We start from the raw sequence: 20,656 nt of genomic DNA, 5'->3' as shown, positions 1-20,656 counted from the left end.
GGATCTTTCAATTAAAACTTTTTTGTAGTTATCGAACTGCCTAATCAGTGTTGCCAATATCTGAAAGATATCAGGATTCAAAAAGTGAGATGGTTATATAGAACAATCAGGTTGTAGTCTTGTGTATGACCAGCACAAGAGCGTGCTCACACTTGGGCTAGTTTTTTCTTTAAAGTTCTCAGAGTAAAGCCTGGTAGACACTAATTAAATGGAGGCGCTATGTTAGTACCTCAATCTCCCCGCTGAGCTATTGTGTTCTGACAGGAGGACTACCCACCCCATAGCATCTAGTTTTTGTACTGACCACTTTTCTGCAGTGAGTTCCAATTGGTTAAGAGGTAATGCACTTAGAAATAATAACTTTTTATTGAATGAGGATGCAGATTAGATAACCATCAGTCCTTTCTAGTAACAATTTGTAGGCAGACTTTATAGACCACTAAAACTTTGTAAGTGGTAGCACAATGACACGAGACTTGCATCTCCTGTGGTTAAAGGTTTTTGACATTCAGGAGTAAATTGTGTACCTTGCTATAGAAGCAAACAAAAGTTATTATTTAGTAAATCCTGGTGTATAAAATAGAGCATGTGCTGGAAGTTGTCAATGAATATCTTTTAGTGCCGGGTCACACTGGGGCGGCTTCAAAGTCATCGGACTCTGAAGCCACCCCACACAGCGAGACCTCAGTACAGGTTGCAAACAACTTCTTTAATAGAAGTCAATACAAGCCGCTCCGAAGTCGCCCCCAAGAAGTACAGGAACCTTTCTCTAAGTCGGAGCGACTTGAGTCGCTCTCATTAGAATGGTTACATTACACTGCATAGAGCGCAACTTGCCAGGCGCCTAAGTCGCCCCAGTGTGAACTGGCACTAAAAGAGCACCCCCACCTTTGTAATAGGAATTTAAAAAAAAGAAAAGTAAAAAAAATATTTATGAAAAAATAATTAAGCCTGGGAAACACCATGCAATTCTCTAGCGTACATGCAAGTCTTTTGTTCATATTTCACAATAAAATAAATCACTTGAGCCATACACCATAAACTATGAATCATGTCCAGTGACCAATGTAAATATTACATATAACTTCACTGTACTTACAGTATGTACATAGCAAATCTTAAGAAATGTCCTTTTTATTAGAATGTTACAATTGTTTTAGTGAAGGTCCAAGCCTAACAACACAGCCACCTTTCCCAGTAAGCTTGTCAATATGGAATCCCTGTACATTCTGTACATACTTATACTCTTCACAAAACATTTGTTTAGGAATGAAAATACAAACAACTGTGCTAGTTAAATGTGGCTCTGCAGACAAAGGTTGTTGAGAAAAAATGGACTAAAAAGGTAAGCTAAATATAAAGCCCCTTCCATACGGGGCACGCCTGTTTTGATCTCCGCTGAGCAGGCGGATGACAGGTCCATCTGCGTTCACTGTGCAGAGACGGACCCGCCAGAGCCCCGTTCTCCTCTATGGGAGATTGGATGAAAAGGGATCCGCTTGTCCGTTTTCTCCATCGCCGGTATTGGGCAGACCAGATCGGATCGTATAGCGACGGGTGTCAGGGGACATGTCACAGCTTACCTCCGTTGCTCCATAGAGGTGAATTGAGCGTCTGATCAGGTCCGCCTGAAAAACTGAGGAGGACCTGATCGGCCAGCATGTGTGAAAGGGGCCCAAGTGTAAGACCACAGAGTTTGTATCACACAGCACTTCCTAAATCAACTGTAGATTTCTTCACCAGAGTTTCCAGATCCGACAACCTGAAACAGTCACGTTTAGAAAAACACTGATTTCTTATACTGTAAAATAGAGAAGATCTTGCCACTTGAGTCTAAGAAGTCGGTGTGTACCTACTAAAGCCCATCCATAGCCAAAATATTTTAGCAGGATTAGGCCTTAAAGCCTACACTTGTTTTTTTGGAAACCTGTGTTCACTTGAACACTCAAAATGGGAAATAGGCATGAAAAGTGAATAAGTTTAAATAGAAGAGTGCCCTGAAATGTAAAGAATGAGTTCACCTTTTAACAAAAAATAAATGCATGTTTTTTGGCAGCTAAATTATTTTTTTTACCATTTTTTTTTGGGAGCCTGTAAAGCATTGCACCAGCGACCAGCAGATCTCTGAACAATGCAGGACCCGTCAGTGTATCGGTTTGCCCGTATGGGCAAGCCGATACAATCTGACAAGAAGAACCAATGAATTACTACAGCGCCATAGTAGTTCATTGAGAACTACAAGCCGACAGCTGCTAAGGCTGCGGAGACTTGTAGTTTCCCCATTCACAGATGACTGGGAATGAATGACATGGCTGGTCGGGTGGAGAAGACAGCGGGCACCCAGAGAAGATGCCCGCAAGGGGAATGGCTGCAGCTGCTGAAACATGTTCCACTCTCAATAAGGTTACATGTTCCAAAAGGTGAACTTATCCTTTAATATGCAGTGATTAAGCTTCAAGTATGACTGGATAAACACCTGGGGTTTCAAGGCTTGTGCAGCACTCAGCCAGGCTTGTTAACAAACATACAAAAACATTTAGAAGCCAGTTTTTCATGCCAACCTGCTGCTCAGCATCTTTAGGTGGACAAAAGTTTACATTAGCCACACGTTTAAGCGGAACCAGGTACGTAAATATGACAAACCATTGAAAAAGTTCTACAATGCTGCACAAATCATCTCAACTCCCTACAATATTACTGCAAATGCAGAATTTTTTTTTTACATTGTCTTGTCAGAGGTCCCTAATTTCCCCCGAAACTAACATTTCACAATGCCGCCTTGCACCAAAATTTTGAGTGTCGGTGACTATGGGGAGTGGTGATGTCTCCCTCATGTGACAGTGTTCAGGCCTAACAATTGGCTCCTAGACCCGAGCAGGTCACATGCTCCTCCTCCATATCTGCAAGCACAAGGTATCTGGAGCAGCAAAAGAGGACTGGTAAAGTATTAGGTGGACTGGGGGGAAGAAGCCTTTATAAAGACACTGTCGCTTTGCTCTGGCAAGATGACAATGTCGCTTTAACCTGGGGGGTGAACAATAAACATGTATTTTCTATTTCATTAGTTTTACTCTCTCTTTCAAAACTCTGAATTTTGGATTGCTGTGTACTTTCTTGTTGAAGGTAGCAAGAATATCTTCTTCAGACTTGTGCCCGGCAGAGGATACTGCATAATACTGAGCGATAACCTAGGAGGAGATGAAGAAGAAGGAAAAAAAAAAGTAATTTTAACAGTGATCAATATACAATTAAAAACACAATTATATGGCGACACATTTATATTTCCCAAGCAGCAAAATACAGATAAAGCCTTAAAGCAGAGGTCCACTGACCCCTGCAAAAATGAAAAAGCCAGCAGCTACACATACTGCAGCTGCTGACTTTTAATATTAGAACATTTACCTGCCCTGGAGTCCAGCAATGTCGGCACCGTAGCTGAGGTTTCCACCAGCTATCAGGTTATCCTGCCACCATTGCGGGTGGGGGAACCTGCCAGTGTAGCATTACGGCTTCAAGTCGGGTCCCTACTGCGCATGCGCGAGTCACCGCTGCGCTCTCCCACTGGCATGGTGGCGGGGGAGCTGAGCTGTGACATCATGCGCCGTGACCCAGACTCCTGGAAGTGCGGACAGGATATATGTCAAAGGCAGGTATTCGATCCCCCCCTCCCCCCGAAAGGTGACATATGTGGCACCAGAGGGGGGAAAAGACAAATGAGCGGAAGTTCCACTTTTGGGTGGAACTTCGCTTTAAGATATTATTATTATTATTATTATTATAATACAAGATTTATATAGCAATGATTTTAAAACAAATGATGTTGCCCTCTGAAACATTTAAATCATTAAAGTGGAGTTCCCGCCAAAATTCTATTTTTTATTGATCCTAGCATTAGTACTAATTAAAGTCAATAACGTTTAGACAAAGTTCCTTAAGTATTTATTAAAACTATAAATCACTTACTGAATATATTGTCCCTCCTGTTCTGGCTGTTTCCATCATTATTGTGGGCATGTGAAGCCCAATCGATATCTCTTGCTGGTTTGCTTTGGAGAGGTGCATGCTGGGTAACCAGCATGCACCTCTTGATCTCGCGCATGCGCCATTTAACGGCAGCCGTAGCGGCAATTATTTCTAAAGTTGCCAAAACAGGCGGCGACGGAGGAAGGTCCTGCCCCATTGTTATTGCAACATAGATAAACACATCTCGGCACTGTGATCTGCTTTAAAAATCGCATACTTTCCTGTCAGGAAATAACGCGATTTTTGATCACAGAACTGCCCACAGACTCCTGGGAAATGATGCGTCATTTCCCAGGAGCACAGGCGAGGGAGGAAGCGACCTAGAAGTGCCGCGGACCAGGAAGTGGCAGATTAGGACTACATAGCAACAGGACGATTCTGGCAAGTAAAAAAATGTTTTTTCTTCCAAATGTTTTTTGTATAGGTTTCCAGGAGTCTGATGATGTAATCATTTTTTTAGGGTGGCACTCCGCTTCAAGTGTGCAGTGAAAATTATGTAGCTGCCCTTTAAAAAGGTGAATGATCCCCTTTTAGTGCATAAATATATAAAGGAAAGCGGCACTCACAAGCTGTATAAGGTGTCCTGTGCATCACATATTGCTCCACCAATAAAGTTCCAACAGCAAAGTGAATACAGTGCATTGAAAAGTGAACAAATCCATTTTTTGGTGGAACTCCACTTTAATGTAATGTAACTTCCACTTTTTGGAACCCTCCCCCCCTCCGGTGTCACATTTGGAGGGGAGCAGACACGTGTCTAATACAGACATTTGCTCCCACTTCCTGGCATAGATCACCTCAGTGATCTACGCCACTTCCGGCGCCTACACTGTACCCCCGCTATCTTCTGGGAGACGCACAGCTCCAAGAACACAGCGGGGACCAGTAAAGACGCGCGACTCATGCATGTGCAGTAGGGAACCGGGAAGTGAAGCCGCAATGCTTCATTTCCCGATACCCTCCCTCACCGAGGATGGTGGCGGTGGGCAGCCGAGAGCCGATTGCTCGGCTTCGGCTGCCAACATCGCGGGCACCCTGGACAGGTAAGTGTCCATTTATTAAAAGTCAGCAGCTGCTGTATTTGTAGCTGCTGGCTTTTAATAAAAAAAAAATTTGTGGGACCACCGCTTTAAGTAAAAAGTCCATTTGTGACATATCCCAACACCAATCGTGTGCTTCTATTTGTCATGTCTTACAATCCTTTGTGTACGCGCGATTTTAACGATTATGTTTGCAAGTATTTTGGCTTCTTTATAAATAATTTATTTCATCAGTAATACTGCCCAAAGAAGTCTCTTTGCCTATTCCCATGGGTTTATGCAGCAAGACCTTGTCACCACGCTTTGCTCAAGCATTTTTTTTCCATGGTCGTGTGTATGCAAGGCAGGCTTGACAAGAATCACGTGGAGAAAAACATAATCCTTCTCAGCATCATTTGTGTGGACCTGCACCTATTGAACCCTATGAAACGTTTTATTCTCCACTCACGTAGGCTAGAATTGGTGTATAAGCACGGCATTTAAATTATAAAATTGCTTGTGTGAACAATAAACGTAATAGATATTTACTAACTAGACCTCAGCTAAACTGGAATGGGAAAGAGCATTAGAATCTCGTCGGCAAATTTACATTTTGGGCCTAGTTTGAATAAGAAATAAAAAAAAAAAAAAAAAAAAAGGGAAGGTTTTTACACATCAAAGTTCAAACCAGGATTTCTGTTTTAAAGAAGAGTTGCGCCAAAGATTTTTTTTTTTTTAGAAAATTAAAAGTCAGCAGCTAGAAATACTGCAGCTGCTGACTATTAATTTTGCTACACTTACCTGTCCAGGACGCCCTCGATGTCTTTACCCGAAGCAGTTCTGCCCCTCGGCTCAAGGGTGGAGGCGCCGGCATCTTCAGTTAGGAAATTAGAAAGTGAAGCCTTGCGGCTTTACAGCCTGGTTCCCTACTGTGAATACGCGAGTCGTGCTGCGCAACCTCACTGGTCCCTGCTGTCTTCTGGGACCTGTGCGTCTCCCAGAAGACAGCAGGGGGGACGGTGGAGGGGGTCGGACATGGCATAGAGTCTATCGCCAGAAGTGGGAGCAAATAACGGTATTATACCAGGTTATCTGCTCTCCCCCTGAAAGGTGCCAAATGTGACACCGGGGGGGAATGGACGACAACCAGAAAAGTTAAATTTTTGGGTGAACCACCGCTTTAAATAGTTCAGTTTTAATTTTGGTTATGGTGATTTCATCTGTTTTTAAAATAAAAAATAAATAAAAAGGAAGCCATAATAGGAAATAAGAAAATTACATGTCCATATGAAAATGAAGAATGTATAGCAGATATGCTCTAGGCAGGAAATGTGAAAACGCATTTTAGGTTTAGAATGGGATATGATGATCATATACTATTATATACATATTAGTATAGTTTACCTTCTTCCTCAGTTTCTTGATAGGGAGTTCATTGTCAGGAGCCTGCTTTAATACAGCTTTGATAGTTCCCTTCCAGTTAAATTTACCTATAAAAATATTGGTGAACAGTTTACTTATCCTTAACTCAACTGTGTCATCTTACCAATCATTATTAATACAATCAGGCCAAGTCTGGTGATGTACACAATGGAGGAAGAAAAAAAAGATCTGTAACTCTTATACACAACTAAGCGCAAATAATATTTTTCCTAGTTGCCATGTAAAGAGCCAGGAGATTATGCCACGGAAATGCCAAGAAGTGACCAACAGGCTGCCAGAATTTCCTTGCAGGAACACAGGGCAAGGGAAGGGAAGTGGTGTGCCGAAACCATCAAAAACCAATCTTTAGTAGCATGACTATTTTACACTGCTTAGAAGCAGGCTTCTGATTGGTGGCAATGTATTTCTGAACACCACAATGTAATGTAATGTAAACAAGTCTCCAGTTGAAATGATATCCTGCCTTTATTCCATTATACTGCAACTTAAAATGGTCTCTTTTCTAGTTCACAGGGTTATGAAAAAAAAGAAACTTGAACCTGGTCTAGCAATAAATGCACCATTACCTTTCTTAGCACTGTTCTCTTCATCGTTTTCCTCCTCCACACAGTTTTCTACATCATCGTCTTGTTCTGTTTGGAATAAAATAAAAAACTTAAGTAAAGTGAACAGTTTATGCAGAGGAGACAGTATATGAAATGTCGGTACATTGCGACTACTATTGCTGACCTCTTTTTGAAAATAGACGCTTTCTGTCTGTTCTGCTCACCAAAGTCTTCAATACTTTCAGTGAATGATTTTCAACCTCAAAGAAGAAGTCACATCACAAGTTCTAACTAAGCTCTCTATTGATTTATATTGCACAGAATAAGTGAGGCGCAGATTTCATTTCTGACAAGCAGGCAAGCATTTGCGATGAAAAAAGTTTTAGATCTGTAGGTTGATACATTGATGTATTCTTGGGGTATAAAAAAAAAAAAACGTAGCCAAACACTCAACACTGGATGGTATATTTGTACCATTTTAAACAGGGAGGGGTATTAGAAATGTACACAGCCCGTGAGTTCTTTTATATATGCCGCAGAAGGCATGAGGCATTTACATTGGGCCGGACATATCAAGGTATACACTTTTAGGATTGTGCGTCAATGCCTTGTGTGTGCCTCGACTCTGTGCAGGCCAGTCAAGTTCCCTCAGCCCAAACTTGCTCATCCATGTTTTTATGGATCTTGCTTTGTACACTGGTGTATATGCGGCCACTCTGCGTTTAAGTCCACCCACCGAGAGCGTATGTCTGGCGGGAAATGGTTAAATGGAGTTTTTTTTTTAAACCAGAACTTGTCACTTTAATCTTTTCGATCAGTCTTGCTCAAAGCTATCCGCTTCAATAAAAGTTAAAGCGGAGGTCTGCCTAAATATAATAAAATATAAGCCAGCAGCTACAAATACTGCAGCTCCTGACTTTTAATATGTGGACACGTAACTGTCCAGGGTCCCCTTCGATGTCGGCAGTCGAATGCGAGCAACCGCTCGGCTCTCGGCTGCCCCCGCCCGCCACCCTCGATGAGGGAATGCGGAAATCAAGCCTTGTGGCTTCACTTCCCAGTTCCCTACTGCGCATGCGTGAGTCGCTCTTCACTGGTCCCCATTGTGTTCTGGGAGCTGTGCGTCTCCCAGAAGACAGCGGGGGAACAGAGTAGGCGCCGGAAGTGGCGTAGATCACAGAGGTGATCTATGCCAGGAAGTGGGAGAAAATGTCTATTAGACAAGTATCTGCTCCCTCCTCCCCCTGAAAGGTGCCAAATGTGACACCGAAGGGGGAGGATTCCAAAAAGTGGAAGTTCAATTTTTGGGTGGAACTCCACTTTAATGAAAATAAATGCCATTATAAGTGTGGTATTTATTACATCAATGTTGGAATCTGACCTGTGGGAAGTTCTGGTATTAAGAGCATGGGTCAAATGCTGCCACACACAAAACCGTTTACCATGACATAATTCATCCTCAAGGTTTATAGTACAAGTACTTTCAGATATAAAATTATAGATTGAAATGCTGTCGTAACAGAGCAAGAGCCCTGGGATGGAAAGAGCAAATACCAAGATCTTACTTGCACCACTAACTACTGCTTTTGTAAAACGTGTGGATGGATTGCAGCATCTTCAGATACACAAAAATGGGGAAGTCTTGCTTTTCAAAGTATTTTTTTTAAAACATATGTAAATAGTTTAAAGTCCATAGCCTAGCCTTAAACTATACATTTATGTAGTTCAGTTTGTCCCCTCACCATAGACTGGGAAACAGCACCATTCATTTTAGAGCATCAGTAGTGCAGACTTATGCACCAAAACAGCTACAAAGAGGACCACTCTTTAGGTGGTAGGCAATCTGGTTCCTACGCCATCTTCACTGTCCCCTGCTGTAATTTTACTGTGATAAACCAGTGCTGGACAAAATCCGGGCGCCCGGTCGCAATTGAGACAAGAAATAGTGACCTGGCACCTGGGGAAGCCTAGGCCTGCAGAAGGCCACAAAGCCGCGGCCTCAATTGCCGGCCGGCGCGGCAGGAGAGCACACAGAGACACAGGATCCTGCGGCTTTGTGGCCTTCTACAGGCCTAGCGCCATCTTGTGGTGGTTGTTGGCATGTGTTTTTCACTGGGTTTTCACTGCCCTCTCCTTCCCTCTAATTAGAGCACCCAAACATATATATTTTTTATTCTAACACCCTAGAGAATAAAATGGTGTTCGTTGCAATACTTTGTCACACCGTATTTGCGCAGCGGTCTTACAAGCGCACTTTTTTGGGGGAAAAAATACACTTTTTTAATTAAAAAAATAAGACAACAGTAACGTTAGCCCAATTTTTTTTATATTGTAAAAATAGGATTTTTATAACAGCTTACCTGTAAAATCCTTTTCTTTTGAAGTACATCACGGGACACAGAGAAGCATAGTAATTACTATGTGGGTTATAGAGAGTACCTTCAGGTGTGGACACTGGCACGCCCTTAAGGCAAGAAGTTCCCTCCCCTATATAACCCCTCCCATACCGGGAGTGCCTCAGTTTTGTAGCAAGCAATAAGTGTCCCAAATACCCCAAAAGAGGGGCGGGTGCTCTGTGTCCCGTGATGTACTTCAAAAGAAAAGGATTTTACAGGTAAGCTGTTATAAAAATCCTATTTTCTTTATCGTACATCACGGGACACAGAGAAGCATAGTAATTACTATGTGGGACGTCCTAAAGCAATGCTATGAGGGGAGGGAGACCCCAAGAAATAAGCCGGGCGCCATCAGACATGAGGAATCAAACTGCAGCCTGCAGCACACTGCGCCCAAAGGCGCTCTCCTCATTCTTTCTTATGTCCAATTGATAAAACTTAGTGAAAGTATGGACAGACGACCATGTCGCGGCCTTGCAGACTTGAGCCATGGAGGCTTGATGATGCACTGCCCAGGAAGTACCCACCGCTCTAGTGGAATGTGCTTTAACCTTAAACGGGGGAACCTTTCCCCTCAAGCCATAGACTTGAGTAATGACCTGCCGAATCCATTTGGAGATAGTGGACTTCGACGCTGCCTGCCCACATCTGGGACCTTCTGGCAGGATAAACAATGTATCAGTTTTCCGGACCTGAGCAGTAGCCTTAAGATAGATCTTAACTGCTCTTAATACGTCTAGCGTATGTAAAGACTTCTCCCTTGCAGAACTAGGTTCTGAGAAAAAAAGACGGGAGAACAAGATCCTGATTCAAATGAAATTTTGAAACAACTTTAGGTAGGAAAGCCGGGTGGGGCCGTAGGACCACTCTATCCTTATGGAATATAAGGTACGGTTCCTTACAAGACAAGGCCGCCAACTCCGAAACCCTCCTGGCGGAGGTTATGGCTACCAAAAATATCACCTTCCTGGTCAGAAGGACCAAAGGAATATGAGCCAAGGGCTCAAATGGTTGTTTCTGCAAGACAGAAAGGACCAGATTCAGATCCCATGGACACAAGGGAATCTTGACTGGTGGACTAAGCCGGATCATACCTTGCAAAAAGGTTTTGATCAGGGAATGTGTAGCTAGTGGCCTTTGGAAAAAAATCGATAAGGCCGAGATCTGGCCCTTAATGGTGCTTAGGGCCAACTTCATGTCTGCCCCTAACTGCAGAAACTCCAGAATTCTGCCAATGAGATACCTCCGGGGATGCCAACCCCTGGTCTCGCACCAGGCCACATAAGATTTCCAAACTCGGTAATAGATAAGTCTGGATGCCGGTTTTCTGGCATTAATCAAAGTAGATGCCACCGCATTAGAGAGACCCCTTTTCTTTAAGATATGGGACTCAATAGCCAGACCGTCAAATTGAGAGACGGTAAGGAAGGATGGAATATTGGCCCCTGGGACAATAGGTCTGGCCGAAGCGGCAGGGACCACGGTTGCCCCACGGACATCCTTACAATGTCCGCGAACCAGGCCCTTCTGGGCCACGCTGAAGCCACCAGAATCACTGGTCTTCCTTCCGACTTTACCCTGCGAAGAAGACGGGGTAATAATTGCAGCGGAGGAAACGCATACATTAGGGAGAACTGATCCCATGGGAACACCAGTGCATCCGTGCCGTAAGCAAGTGGATCCCTTGTCCGGGACAGAAAGTTGCCCACCCTTGCATTGAACCTCGATGCAAAGAGATCGACATCTGGTGTTCCCCACCTCTGACAAATGCTCTGGAAGATGTCGGGGTGAAGAGTCCATTCCCCTGGAAGCACCTGTTGGCGGCTTAGGTAGTCTGCTCGCCAATTGTCTATTCCCGGAATGAACACTGCAGATATGCATGGGACATATTTCTCTGCCCAGGTCAGGATTCGATTCACCTCTCTTTGGGCTGCACGACTTCTTGTGCCCCCCTGGTGATTTATGTATGCCACGGCAGTGACATTGTCTGATTGAATCCTGACCGGAAGACCCTTCAACCTGTCTGACCAAGCTGACAGGGCTAAATAGACTGCCCGAGACCTCTCGGAGGCTGACCATTTCCCCTGGAGAGACAAACCTCCCAGGACTGCACCCCAGCCTAGCAGACTGGCGTCCGTGGTCACAACCTGCCATGTCACGGGAACAAAGGACTTCCCTTTTAGCAGGTTCCGGGGAACCAACCAACAAAGGCTCTGCCGGACTGACCGGGAGAGAGACATAGGGAGATCCAAGGCTTGAACCTTTTTGTTCCAAGCGGACAGAATGGCATGTTGAAGCTCCCTTGAGTGGAACTGCGCAAATGGGACGGCCTCGAACGAGGCTACCATCCTTCCCAGTAACCTCATACAGAGGCGAATGGGAGGCTGACGCTTTGCTTTGACTAGTTGAACTAGTTCTCTTAAAGCGGATGTGCCACTAAAAAAATATATTAAAAGCCAGCAGCTACAAATACTGCAGCTGCTGACTTTTAATATAAGGACACTTACCTGTCCTGGAGTCCAGCGCCGATCGCAGCAGATGACGAGCCGATCGCTCGTCACCCTGCTGCTCCCCCCTCCATCCTCGGTGAGGGAACCAGGAAGTGAAGCGCTCCGGCTTCACTGCCCGGTTCCCTGCGGCGCATGCGCGAGTCGCGCTGCGCCCGCCGATTGGCTCCCGCTGTGTGCTGGGAGCCGAGTGTTCCCAGCATACAACGGGGGACGGACGGGAAGCAAGGAAAAAACCCGTCCTTTGCCCGTATCGTAGGGCCGGAAGTGGGTGCAGATACCTGTCTGTAGACAGGTATCTGCACCCCCCTCCCCCCTGAAAGGTGTCAAATGTGACACCGGAGGGGGGGAGGGTTCCGATCAGCGGGACTCTACTTTAGAGTGGAGATCCGCTTTAAAGCCTCGAACTTCCTTTGGGGCAGGAAGACCCTTTTTAGCTTTGTGTCTATGAGTAGACCCAAATATTCGAGCCTTTGCACAGGCATTAAGGCTGATTTGTCCAGGTTGAGAACCCAACCCATGGATTCCAGAAATTTTACGGTTCTGTGTACCGCTGAGTTTAGATCGGCCACTGACCGGTCTACTACCAATAGGTCGTCTAGATAGGCTACTATGGATATGCCTTGAGACCTTAGATAGGCTAACAGTGGAGCCAATACTTTCGTGAAAACACGAGGAGCGGTGGCCAGACCAAAAGGTAAGGCCACGAATTGGAAGTGGCGCTGATTTACCGCGAAGCAGCTTCTGATGGTCGAGAAAGATAGGAACGTGCAAGTATGCGCCCTTTATATCGATGGACGCTAGTAGTTCCCCTCCTTGCAGGGAGGCCACCACTGACCTGATCGATTCCATCCGGAATGATTGGACCCTTAGGAACTTGTTTAAGGCCTTGAGGTCCAGGATGGGTCTTACATCCCCGTTTGGTTTGGGGACAGTGAAGAGATTGGAATAAAACCCCAAACCTTGTTCTTCCACTGGCAGCTCTCTGATTACCCCTTGGGATAACAGATGATCTAAGGCCAATGCTAAGGACCTTCTTTTGCCGAGGTCCTTTGGGACGTTCGAGGTTAAGAAGCGCGGCGGAGGAAATTCGCTCAACTCCAGCTTGTAGCCCCCGGAGACCGTAGAGAGGACCCACTTGTCTTGGATCCTGTCTAGCCAAGCCTCCGCAAACAGCTGAAGCCTTCCCCCCACCAGGCTGAGTGGGGGAGAACCTTCATAATGCTGACTTAGTTGCTGGCTTGGCCTGTGGCTTACGGTTCCAAGGCTTTTTGGAAGCCTGAGGCTGGCCCTGTGGCTTCCCACCTGCATTGAATCGTCCAGGAGGCCGTCGGAACTGCCTGGTACCGGAAGTACTAGGGATAGGAGAGGAGGATCTCTTAAAGGAGGGGGGACCCCTAAACCTTTTCTTTACTGGCAACAGTGTACTTTTGCCACTGGAAATTTTCTGAATGTAATTATCCAGATCTTCCCCAAACAAACGCTCTCCATGAAAGGGAAACCCCGCCAGTAATTTTTTACACGGGGCTTCAGCAGACCAGTTCTTCAGCCAGAGTAACCTGCGCATATGAACTAGCGAGAGAGTGAGACGTGAGGACTGCTGAATGGAGTCCTTAATAGCATCTATGGCAAAACATAATGCTCTGGGAAACTCAGCCAAATTCTGGGCCTGTTGTGCCGGCAATTCCTTTAAGACCCCTTTAAACTGGTCCTTCAAGGCCTGGCAAATCCCAATAGCCGCAATTGCAGGCTGGGTTATTCCTCTCGCCGAAGCAAAAGAGGTTTTTAATAAAGTCTCTAATCTCTTGTCTGTCGGATCTTTGAATACCAGAACATTGTCTACTGGACAGGTCAAAGATTTGTTTACGCAGGACACAGCTGCGTCAACCTTGGGGATGCCCCATTTTTTAGTGAATTGTTCCTCCATGGGGTATAAAACCGAAAACTTCTTAGGAGGAAGAAAATATCTATCTGGATGTTCCCAATCCTTGTAGATAAGCCCTTCCAGCAGGGGGTGAACCGGGAAGGAATAATTAGCTTGAGGAGCTTTTAAGGAGCCTAAAGATGAGTCTGCACTTGAAGCTGGTTCTGAAAGTGGCAACTTGAAGGCCGAACGGACCATCTCAGTGAGGGACTGGACCAACAATTTTTCGGATTGTGATGCCGAAAAGGGTTCTCCCAAAGTGGAATCCTCAGAGTCCACTACTTCCAGCTGACCTTCTGCCAGATCTCCAGAGGGTAAATCAACCTCTTCTGAGGATGCATGCCCCAAATCGAGGGACTCCTCAGAGGGAGAGGGGGGACCTTGTGCGTTTTTTCCTTGAGAGAGAGGATGCAATCAAGGTCGCTAATCTCTGCTCCAGACCCCCCATAGCTGAGGCCAGAGCCTCCTGTGTCACAAAAACTGGAGCAAGTGGGACAAGGGCAGAACAGGCATCTGACAGCCCTGATGGTTCACCCTGGGCCTCCTTCAATTTTTCAGGAGAGGAAGCAGCCGCAGGAGCATGCCCGAGATCCTCTGAGCCAGATGGCGATCCCTTTGCTTTTTTGCTTCTAGTCCCTGAGCCTTTAGCCATGATAAAGCTGAGGTTCTCACAATAGTTGCAACTACTTGCGAACCTATAGACCAGCACTGACGCTGCTATTTGATGGTTGGCAAGGTGCAGAGCCCACTATGCGCCTTAAGCAAATGTCACTGTCCACCATCAGTACTAAATACTGAAGTATGTGCACAAGATCTCTGTGTCCACCGTCAGCCAGAACCAGTTAGGTGGACTGGAGCATATAAGGACTAGGTGTATCACCTGACCTGCTCTGTCCTGTAATCTCAAGTCTCATAGAGAACAGCTGAGATAGACCCCCTGCGCGCATGCGCACGCGCGCGCCGCTGTTGGGCGTGCACCACGAGGCTACGCGCGCACACGTAGCCGCACGCGCGCACATGTCGTCACACGCATCTCACGGAGCACGCCGCGCACATTCGTGCGCATCGGAGCAGCGTACAAACATTTCATTTGTGCGCGCGCCTAAGACACATCAATGTCGCGCGCGCATGACGCTACGCGCCTTGCATGAGGATGGAACCCACAGCTCCATGTGAGAACCAGGTAAGCCAAGTGAAGCCAAACATTTTGGACAACTTTTCTCTGCTTTTAACCTGCACAGGAGGGGCTAACTACCTGACTAGAGATACCCCTCCTCCCCACAACACACAGGACCATATAGGAGAAGCACAGACAGTTAGCTTTAGGCAAACATAATGGCTCAAAATAAAGGAAGGTTACTCCTAGGACCAAGTCCTGAAGCACCTTCACTTATCTGATCCAACGCTGCAGGACTCTGCATAACAGACAGTCCAATCTTCACCCATCACGGAGAGCAGCGTCTATAGACCTTCAGGGACCGGGGTCCATGGACAGGAACACCACACCCCTGGACCCATATCGCACCCTGTCAGTAAACTTTTGGTATTAGGAAATTGACCAAAGTACTGAATAACCAGGATCCAGCTCTCAAAGAGAAGCATTACAGGCCAAACCCCGTTCTTCTTAACCGGGGCCCGGGTACCGTCCACTTTGGCTCAGAAGCACTTTGGACGGATCCGGATTTCATGGAGGCTTTTTACATCCAATATGGATCCCTCCAGTGGAGCTCCTTGGAGCACATGTTCACTCGTGACCAACACCTTAGACACTGGGAAAAAACTGAGGCACTCCCGGTATGGGAGGGGTTATATAGGGGAGGGAACTTCTTGCCTTAAGGGCGTGCCAGTGTCCACACCTGAAGGTACTCTCTATAACCCACATAGTAATTACTATGCTTCTCTGTGTCCCGTGATGTACGATAAAGAAAGATAATGTTTTGTTGAGTAAATTGATACCCAACATGTCACGCTTCAAAATTGAATCCGTTCGTGGAATGGCGACAAACTTTTACCCTTTAAAATCTCCATAGGCGACGTTTAAAAAAATTCTACAGGTTGCATGCTTTGAGTTACAGAGGAGGTCTAGAATTATTGCTCTCGCTCTACCAATCGCGGCGATACCTCACATGTGTGGTTTGAATGCCGTTTTCATATGCGGGCGCTACTCACGAATGCGTTAGCTTCTGCCCACGAGCTTGTCGGGACGGGGCGCAAATTTGTCAAACCCTGTGATATACTATAGTGCAGAGCTGCCACAGGAACTGTGGTTTGAATACCGTTTTCATATGCGGGCGCTACTCACGAATGCGTTAGCTTCTGCCCGCGAGCTTGGCGGGACGGGGCGCAAATTTGTCAAACCCTGTGATATACTATAGTGCAGAGCTGCCACAGGAACACTTGGTTATGAAATATCAGATCACACAATCAGCAAAGGGAGAAAAAAAAAAAAAAAAAAGGAAACTTCCCTGTACTCGGAGTTGATCCTGCATATGATACTCTGCTATCCAGCAACCTGCTTGACCTTCTCTAAAGCATTGTACATAGGGTTGCCACCTCATCCCTTTAAAACAGAACACATATGAATTACACAGGTTCTGTGGCTGATTAAGGTGGTAATTGAACTCAAGTGGAGCCTTATCTAAATTAAATCAGCCTCAGAACCTGTGTAATTCATATGTGTTCTGTTTTAAAGGGATGAGGTGGCAACCCTAATTGTACATTTCCAGCAGGGCAGTAAGGCTGAGGCAGGGAAGAATGGTCCACAACTGCCACAAGGGTAGCTACACAACAGCCAGTTTTCAAAAAACATCTAACTGCACCAGACAGATACCTTGTGATTCTTCAGGTTTCCCCTTCTGTGTTCTTTGCTCTTCTTCGCCATTCTCCTGAACATCATCATCATTTTCACGTTTATTTTTCTTTTTTTTCTTTTTGTCTGTTCTATCCTCATCATCGCCCTCTTGACACTCCTCTACCATTTTGCGTTTCTTGCCCTTTTTCTTTGTGTTTTCATTTTCTGTCTGTTCCTCCGAGTTCAGATCCTTCTTTTCTTTTTTATGCTTTTTCTGCCTTTCCTCCTTGCGCTCCCTTTTGCTCATCTTTTTATTTCCTTCCGTGGTTTCTGAAGGTTGAGATGTTTCTTCAGGAGCAGCTGTGTCATCTGGTTTTCCCGTTTCTTTGCCAGCTGCTTCTTTAGTCTGTGAAATTATTCAGAACCACTAAGTAAATGTCAGAGTAGGATATGCAGCATGCATTAGCATTTACTTAAAGAATACTTACTGTGCTGGTGGCTTCTGAGAAAATCTCCCAAACTTGGTCTTGTATAGCTTGATTGTGAATTTTTAGGCTGTTCTTCATCCAGTTCTGCAGAAAAACGAAAACTGAACCAAACGTATTTCAAAAAACAAAAAAGGAAAAGCTCCAACACATCTTGTCCTGTACCTCTCTTAGACCCTAATGTGAGAGGTGGGTCAGAGTTTGTCTTTTTTCAGATTTGGTTAGTGTTTACATAATAAAAGTACACTACAGTAAAACCTTGGATTGCGAGCATAATTCGTTCCAGAAACATGCTTGTAATCCAAAACACTTTATCAAAGCATTTTTTTTTTACAGGGTATAAAGAGAAGAGAGGCGCCTCTAAGTGTAGCAATAAGTTGCTTAATGTTGTACCTTCATTAAATGTAACCATATTGCTACACTTCTCTTTTATACTCAATTGTGACATGACGCTACTCTTATATCAAGACATCACTTGTATATCAAGGCAAAATTTGTGAAAACATTTTGCTTGTCTTGCAAAACGCTCTCAAACCAAGTTACTCTCAAACCAAGGTTTTACTGTATTTCAAGGCTTCAAGGGTGGTTTGGGAGACAGCCGAAGCAACACATGGGTGTCTGCCATTTCAAGGGTCCAGGTTGGGACTCTCGTCTGCTCTGGTCTCTAGCAGAGGTCACACAGTCGCTTCAACTCGCTTGCTTGGAACACCGCAAGTTAGTTCACAAGGGAAAAAATGTCCCTGCCTCACATTTTCATCCCGATTTGATTTTCGGCATAGTTTTTGTCAGTGGATGAAAAGAAGCTGTACTTTTTGTTTAATTTTCATCACTGTAAAAATTCCGGGATGAAACGTTTGACGAAAACATTTTTGTTGATGAAATTAACAGTGGTGCACTGAGGGGTTCCCAAGAGGGGATTGAATGATAAGAATTTTAAGTCCTGGCAAATAAAATAAAAAACTGTTACATTAAAGCCCCATACACACGGTCTGACTTTTTGACAACAAACTTCAAAATGAGCAAGATTTTAAAAAAATCCGACCGTGTGTACGCTCCATCGGAAAAACGTTTTCAGTTTTCATCGGACAAAAGTTTGCTCTGCAAACGGACAAACTTTTCGGCAACAAAAGTCTGATGGTGCAAAGTCCTATCGTGTGTACAGAAATCCATCGGACTCTTGTCCAAAGTACAAACACGCATGCTCAGAACCAATGTTAAAATCAACCAACAATAGCAGAAGTTGACCAAAGGGTGGCGTTAAAAAAAACACATGCGATTTTGTGAAAGTTTGCTGAAAAAGTCCTGCCGTGTGTATGCAGAACAAGTTCACGGCCAATGCCCTTCAAACAAAAATCCACGTCAAAGTTTGTTTGAAGTCCGACCGTGTGTATGAGGCTTTAAATTTACTGTATTGCCAACACTTTTTTCTTTAGTTTTGGATAGTGCATGGAAACCTCCAGCCGGCTTATTTTTGTTGTCTGTGTCTCCCTGGGAAGATTTCCCATCGCTTCCTATCCTGGAGATGCAACAAGAAACAAGAGAAGATTTCTATAAACTGAATAGATGTCTCCTCCTTGACAATTGTCCCTGGAAAAGGTGGCCACATTAATGTTCCCTTGTTTCTTGATATGGGGACAACTCTAAAATTGGATTTCCCCTCTAGCTTTTATCCTTGGTGATTATGGTCACCGGTACAAATGGAGAGGCAGAACTCCCCAAAAGGAGACACAGAAAAAAAAAAAAAACACTTGAGAGGGCCAAGAGACAGTATTTCCATATTGGAATTGTAAAGGAATGGAAAACGGGATACATTACAGTACATTACAAGTAATGATGAGAAAGAACATGTCTTTCTCATCATTACTGCCTGATCAGATGCACTGTAATATATCCCGTTTTCCATTCCTCTACAATTCCAATATTACCTTTTTGGGATTAGGTGCCTAGATGAATGGGTGATTCTATAAGTGTCTGGACTAAAAAATAATACAGTATTTCCATATTCTATATAAAACTTAAAGTGGAGGTTCACCCAAAAACTAAATTTTTAACATTAGATTGAGGCTCATTTAGTCAAGGGGAATCGGGTGTTTTTTTTAAAATCAACCAACAATACACTAACTTAAAGGAACATATTTTGAAAATAAAAAACAAACCTTTACAACCCCTTGTATAACTAAAAAGGCAAAAGTTTTTATTTTTTAATTTTGTACAGAGTAGAGAGGGAACAGCACACCTGTCAGTTTGTATTGTGGTCTGTGCCCCCATTAGGGAGATTTACCCTATTAGCGCTGTTTACCATGATCACTGAACGTGCAAATAAAAGAAAATCCCAAATTTGATGTTGTCCCCAGAAAAGTAATACAGGGGAACTCTTCTCATAGGTACATAGGTTGGCAATGAGACAGGAAGTGAAGTTAAATCTTCCCAATAGGACACAGATGAAAAAAAAAACACCTGACAGGAGTTAAAATCCTCACTTTATCCAAAATGAAAAAAAAAAAAAAAAAAAAAAAAGTTTTACCAATTAGTTCTACTTTAAAAAAAAGTTTTGCCTAGAGATACACAATAGAACTGATCAAAATAATGCATCTATTGTGGGGCACTGGCTGGCAGGATTTTGGATGGTGTGTATGTGTCACTTTGGTGTCTCACAGGCTTATGGCTTAAAGCGGAGTTCCAATGACATTTAATAATTTTTTTATTTATTTTTAACGTTTCATAAGTTTATAATATTGCCATTTAACACTCACATCTTTTGACCAATTCGTTCCCCGATGTCCAGTTTAATAGAAAAAAGAAACTTATCTAATTCATTCCTGGCCGTTGTCATATTGTTTTTGGGCATGTGAAGCCCACAAGCTTATAGTTCCAGGATATGGTGCAGCTGAGCAACCAGCATGCACCGCCCCATTCTTGCGCATTCTGATATTATCGCTCTTTCTAGCCCTCTGTGCTGCCCACTGACTCCTGGGAAATGACGACATATCTCCCAGTAGCAAGCGTAGGCACCGAGGGAAGTGACATAAGGAGCCGCTGTGAGGAAGGGGAAGATTTCAAGGGTCCACATAGCAACAGGCATGAAAAAGTAAAAAATAAAAAATTTACCCTTTTTTTTTTTTTTTATTATTATTTCGTGCACAGTAAGGATTTTTTTTTTATGGGTGGAACTGTTCTGTTCTGCATCCTGGAACCCAGAGACTGTGTAATGCTTTGGGTGGGAAAAAGCCTCCAGCTCTTGGCCACATCTTACCCATCAGCAGACCTTGTGATTGCTCTCAGATGTCTACAGGCTTTTTTTTTATGTGTTCTGATGGATGGGATGGTCAAGGTTCTCACTTGTGTGTTTAAAAGGCTGACAGAACACTATAAAAAAGGTACAAGAGCTGCCCTTGTGCTGGTGAACACCCTATTAGTCAGGACCTGAGCCAAGTTAGTGACTCAGTCGAGCAGATTTTTATTATAATTTTTTTTATACAATGTACTTGCTGTAAAAGACCCTCCTGCATTGAATAAGAGAGCA

At 44.3% G+C, this 20,656-nt stretch overlaps 1 protein-coding gene across 2 annotated transcripts in view; it reads right to left on the bottom strand.

Annotated features, from left to right (window-relative positions):
- Nucleotides 1-1,118: 1,118 nt before the first annotated feature.
- The window catches only part of LYAR (Ly1 antibody reactive), a 42,591-nt gene continuing 23,053 nt past the window's right edge, over nt 1,119-20,656 (bottom strand). For both annotated transcript variants that reach the window (XM_040335418.1, XM_040335419.1), the window contains exons 5-9: nt 17,137-17,220; nt 16,688-17,054; nt 7,052-7,117; nt 6,447-6,532; nt 1,119-3,188 (exon numbers count right to left, since the gene is read on the bottom strand). In XM_040335418.1, the coding sequence (XP_040191352.1) occupies nt 3,054-3,188; nt 6,447-6,532; nt 7,052-7,117; nt 16,688-17,054; nt 17,137-17,220 (738 nt within the window). In that variant the 3' untranslated portion in view covers nt 1,119-3,053. The remainder of the gene's footprint in view (nt 3,189-6,446; nt 6,533-7,051; nt 7,118-16,687; nt 17,055-17,136; nt 17,221-20,656) is intronic.

This window comes from Rana temporaria, chromosome 1 (assembly GCF_905171775.1).
Source record: "Rana temporaria chromosome 1, aRanTem1.1, whole genome shotgun sequence".
Taxonomy (NCBI): Eukaryota; Metazoa; Chordata; class Amphibia; order Anura; family Ranidae; genus Rana; species Rana temporaria.
This window is presented reverse-complemented; position numbering and strand designations above follow the sequence as displayed.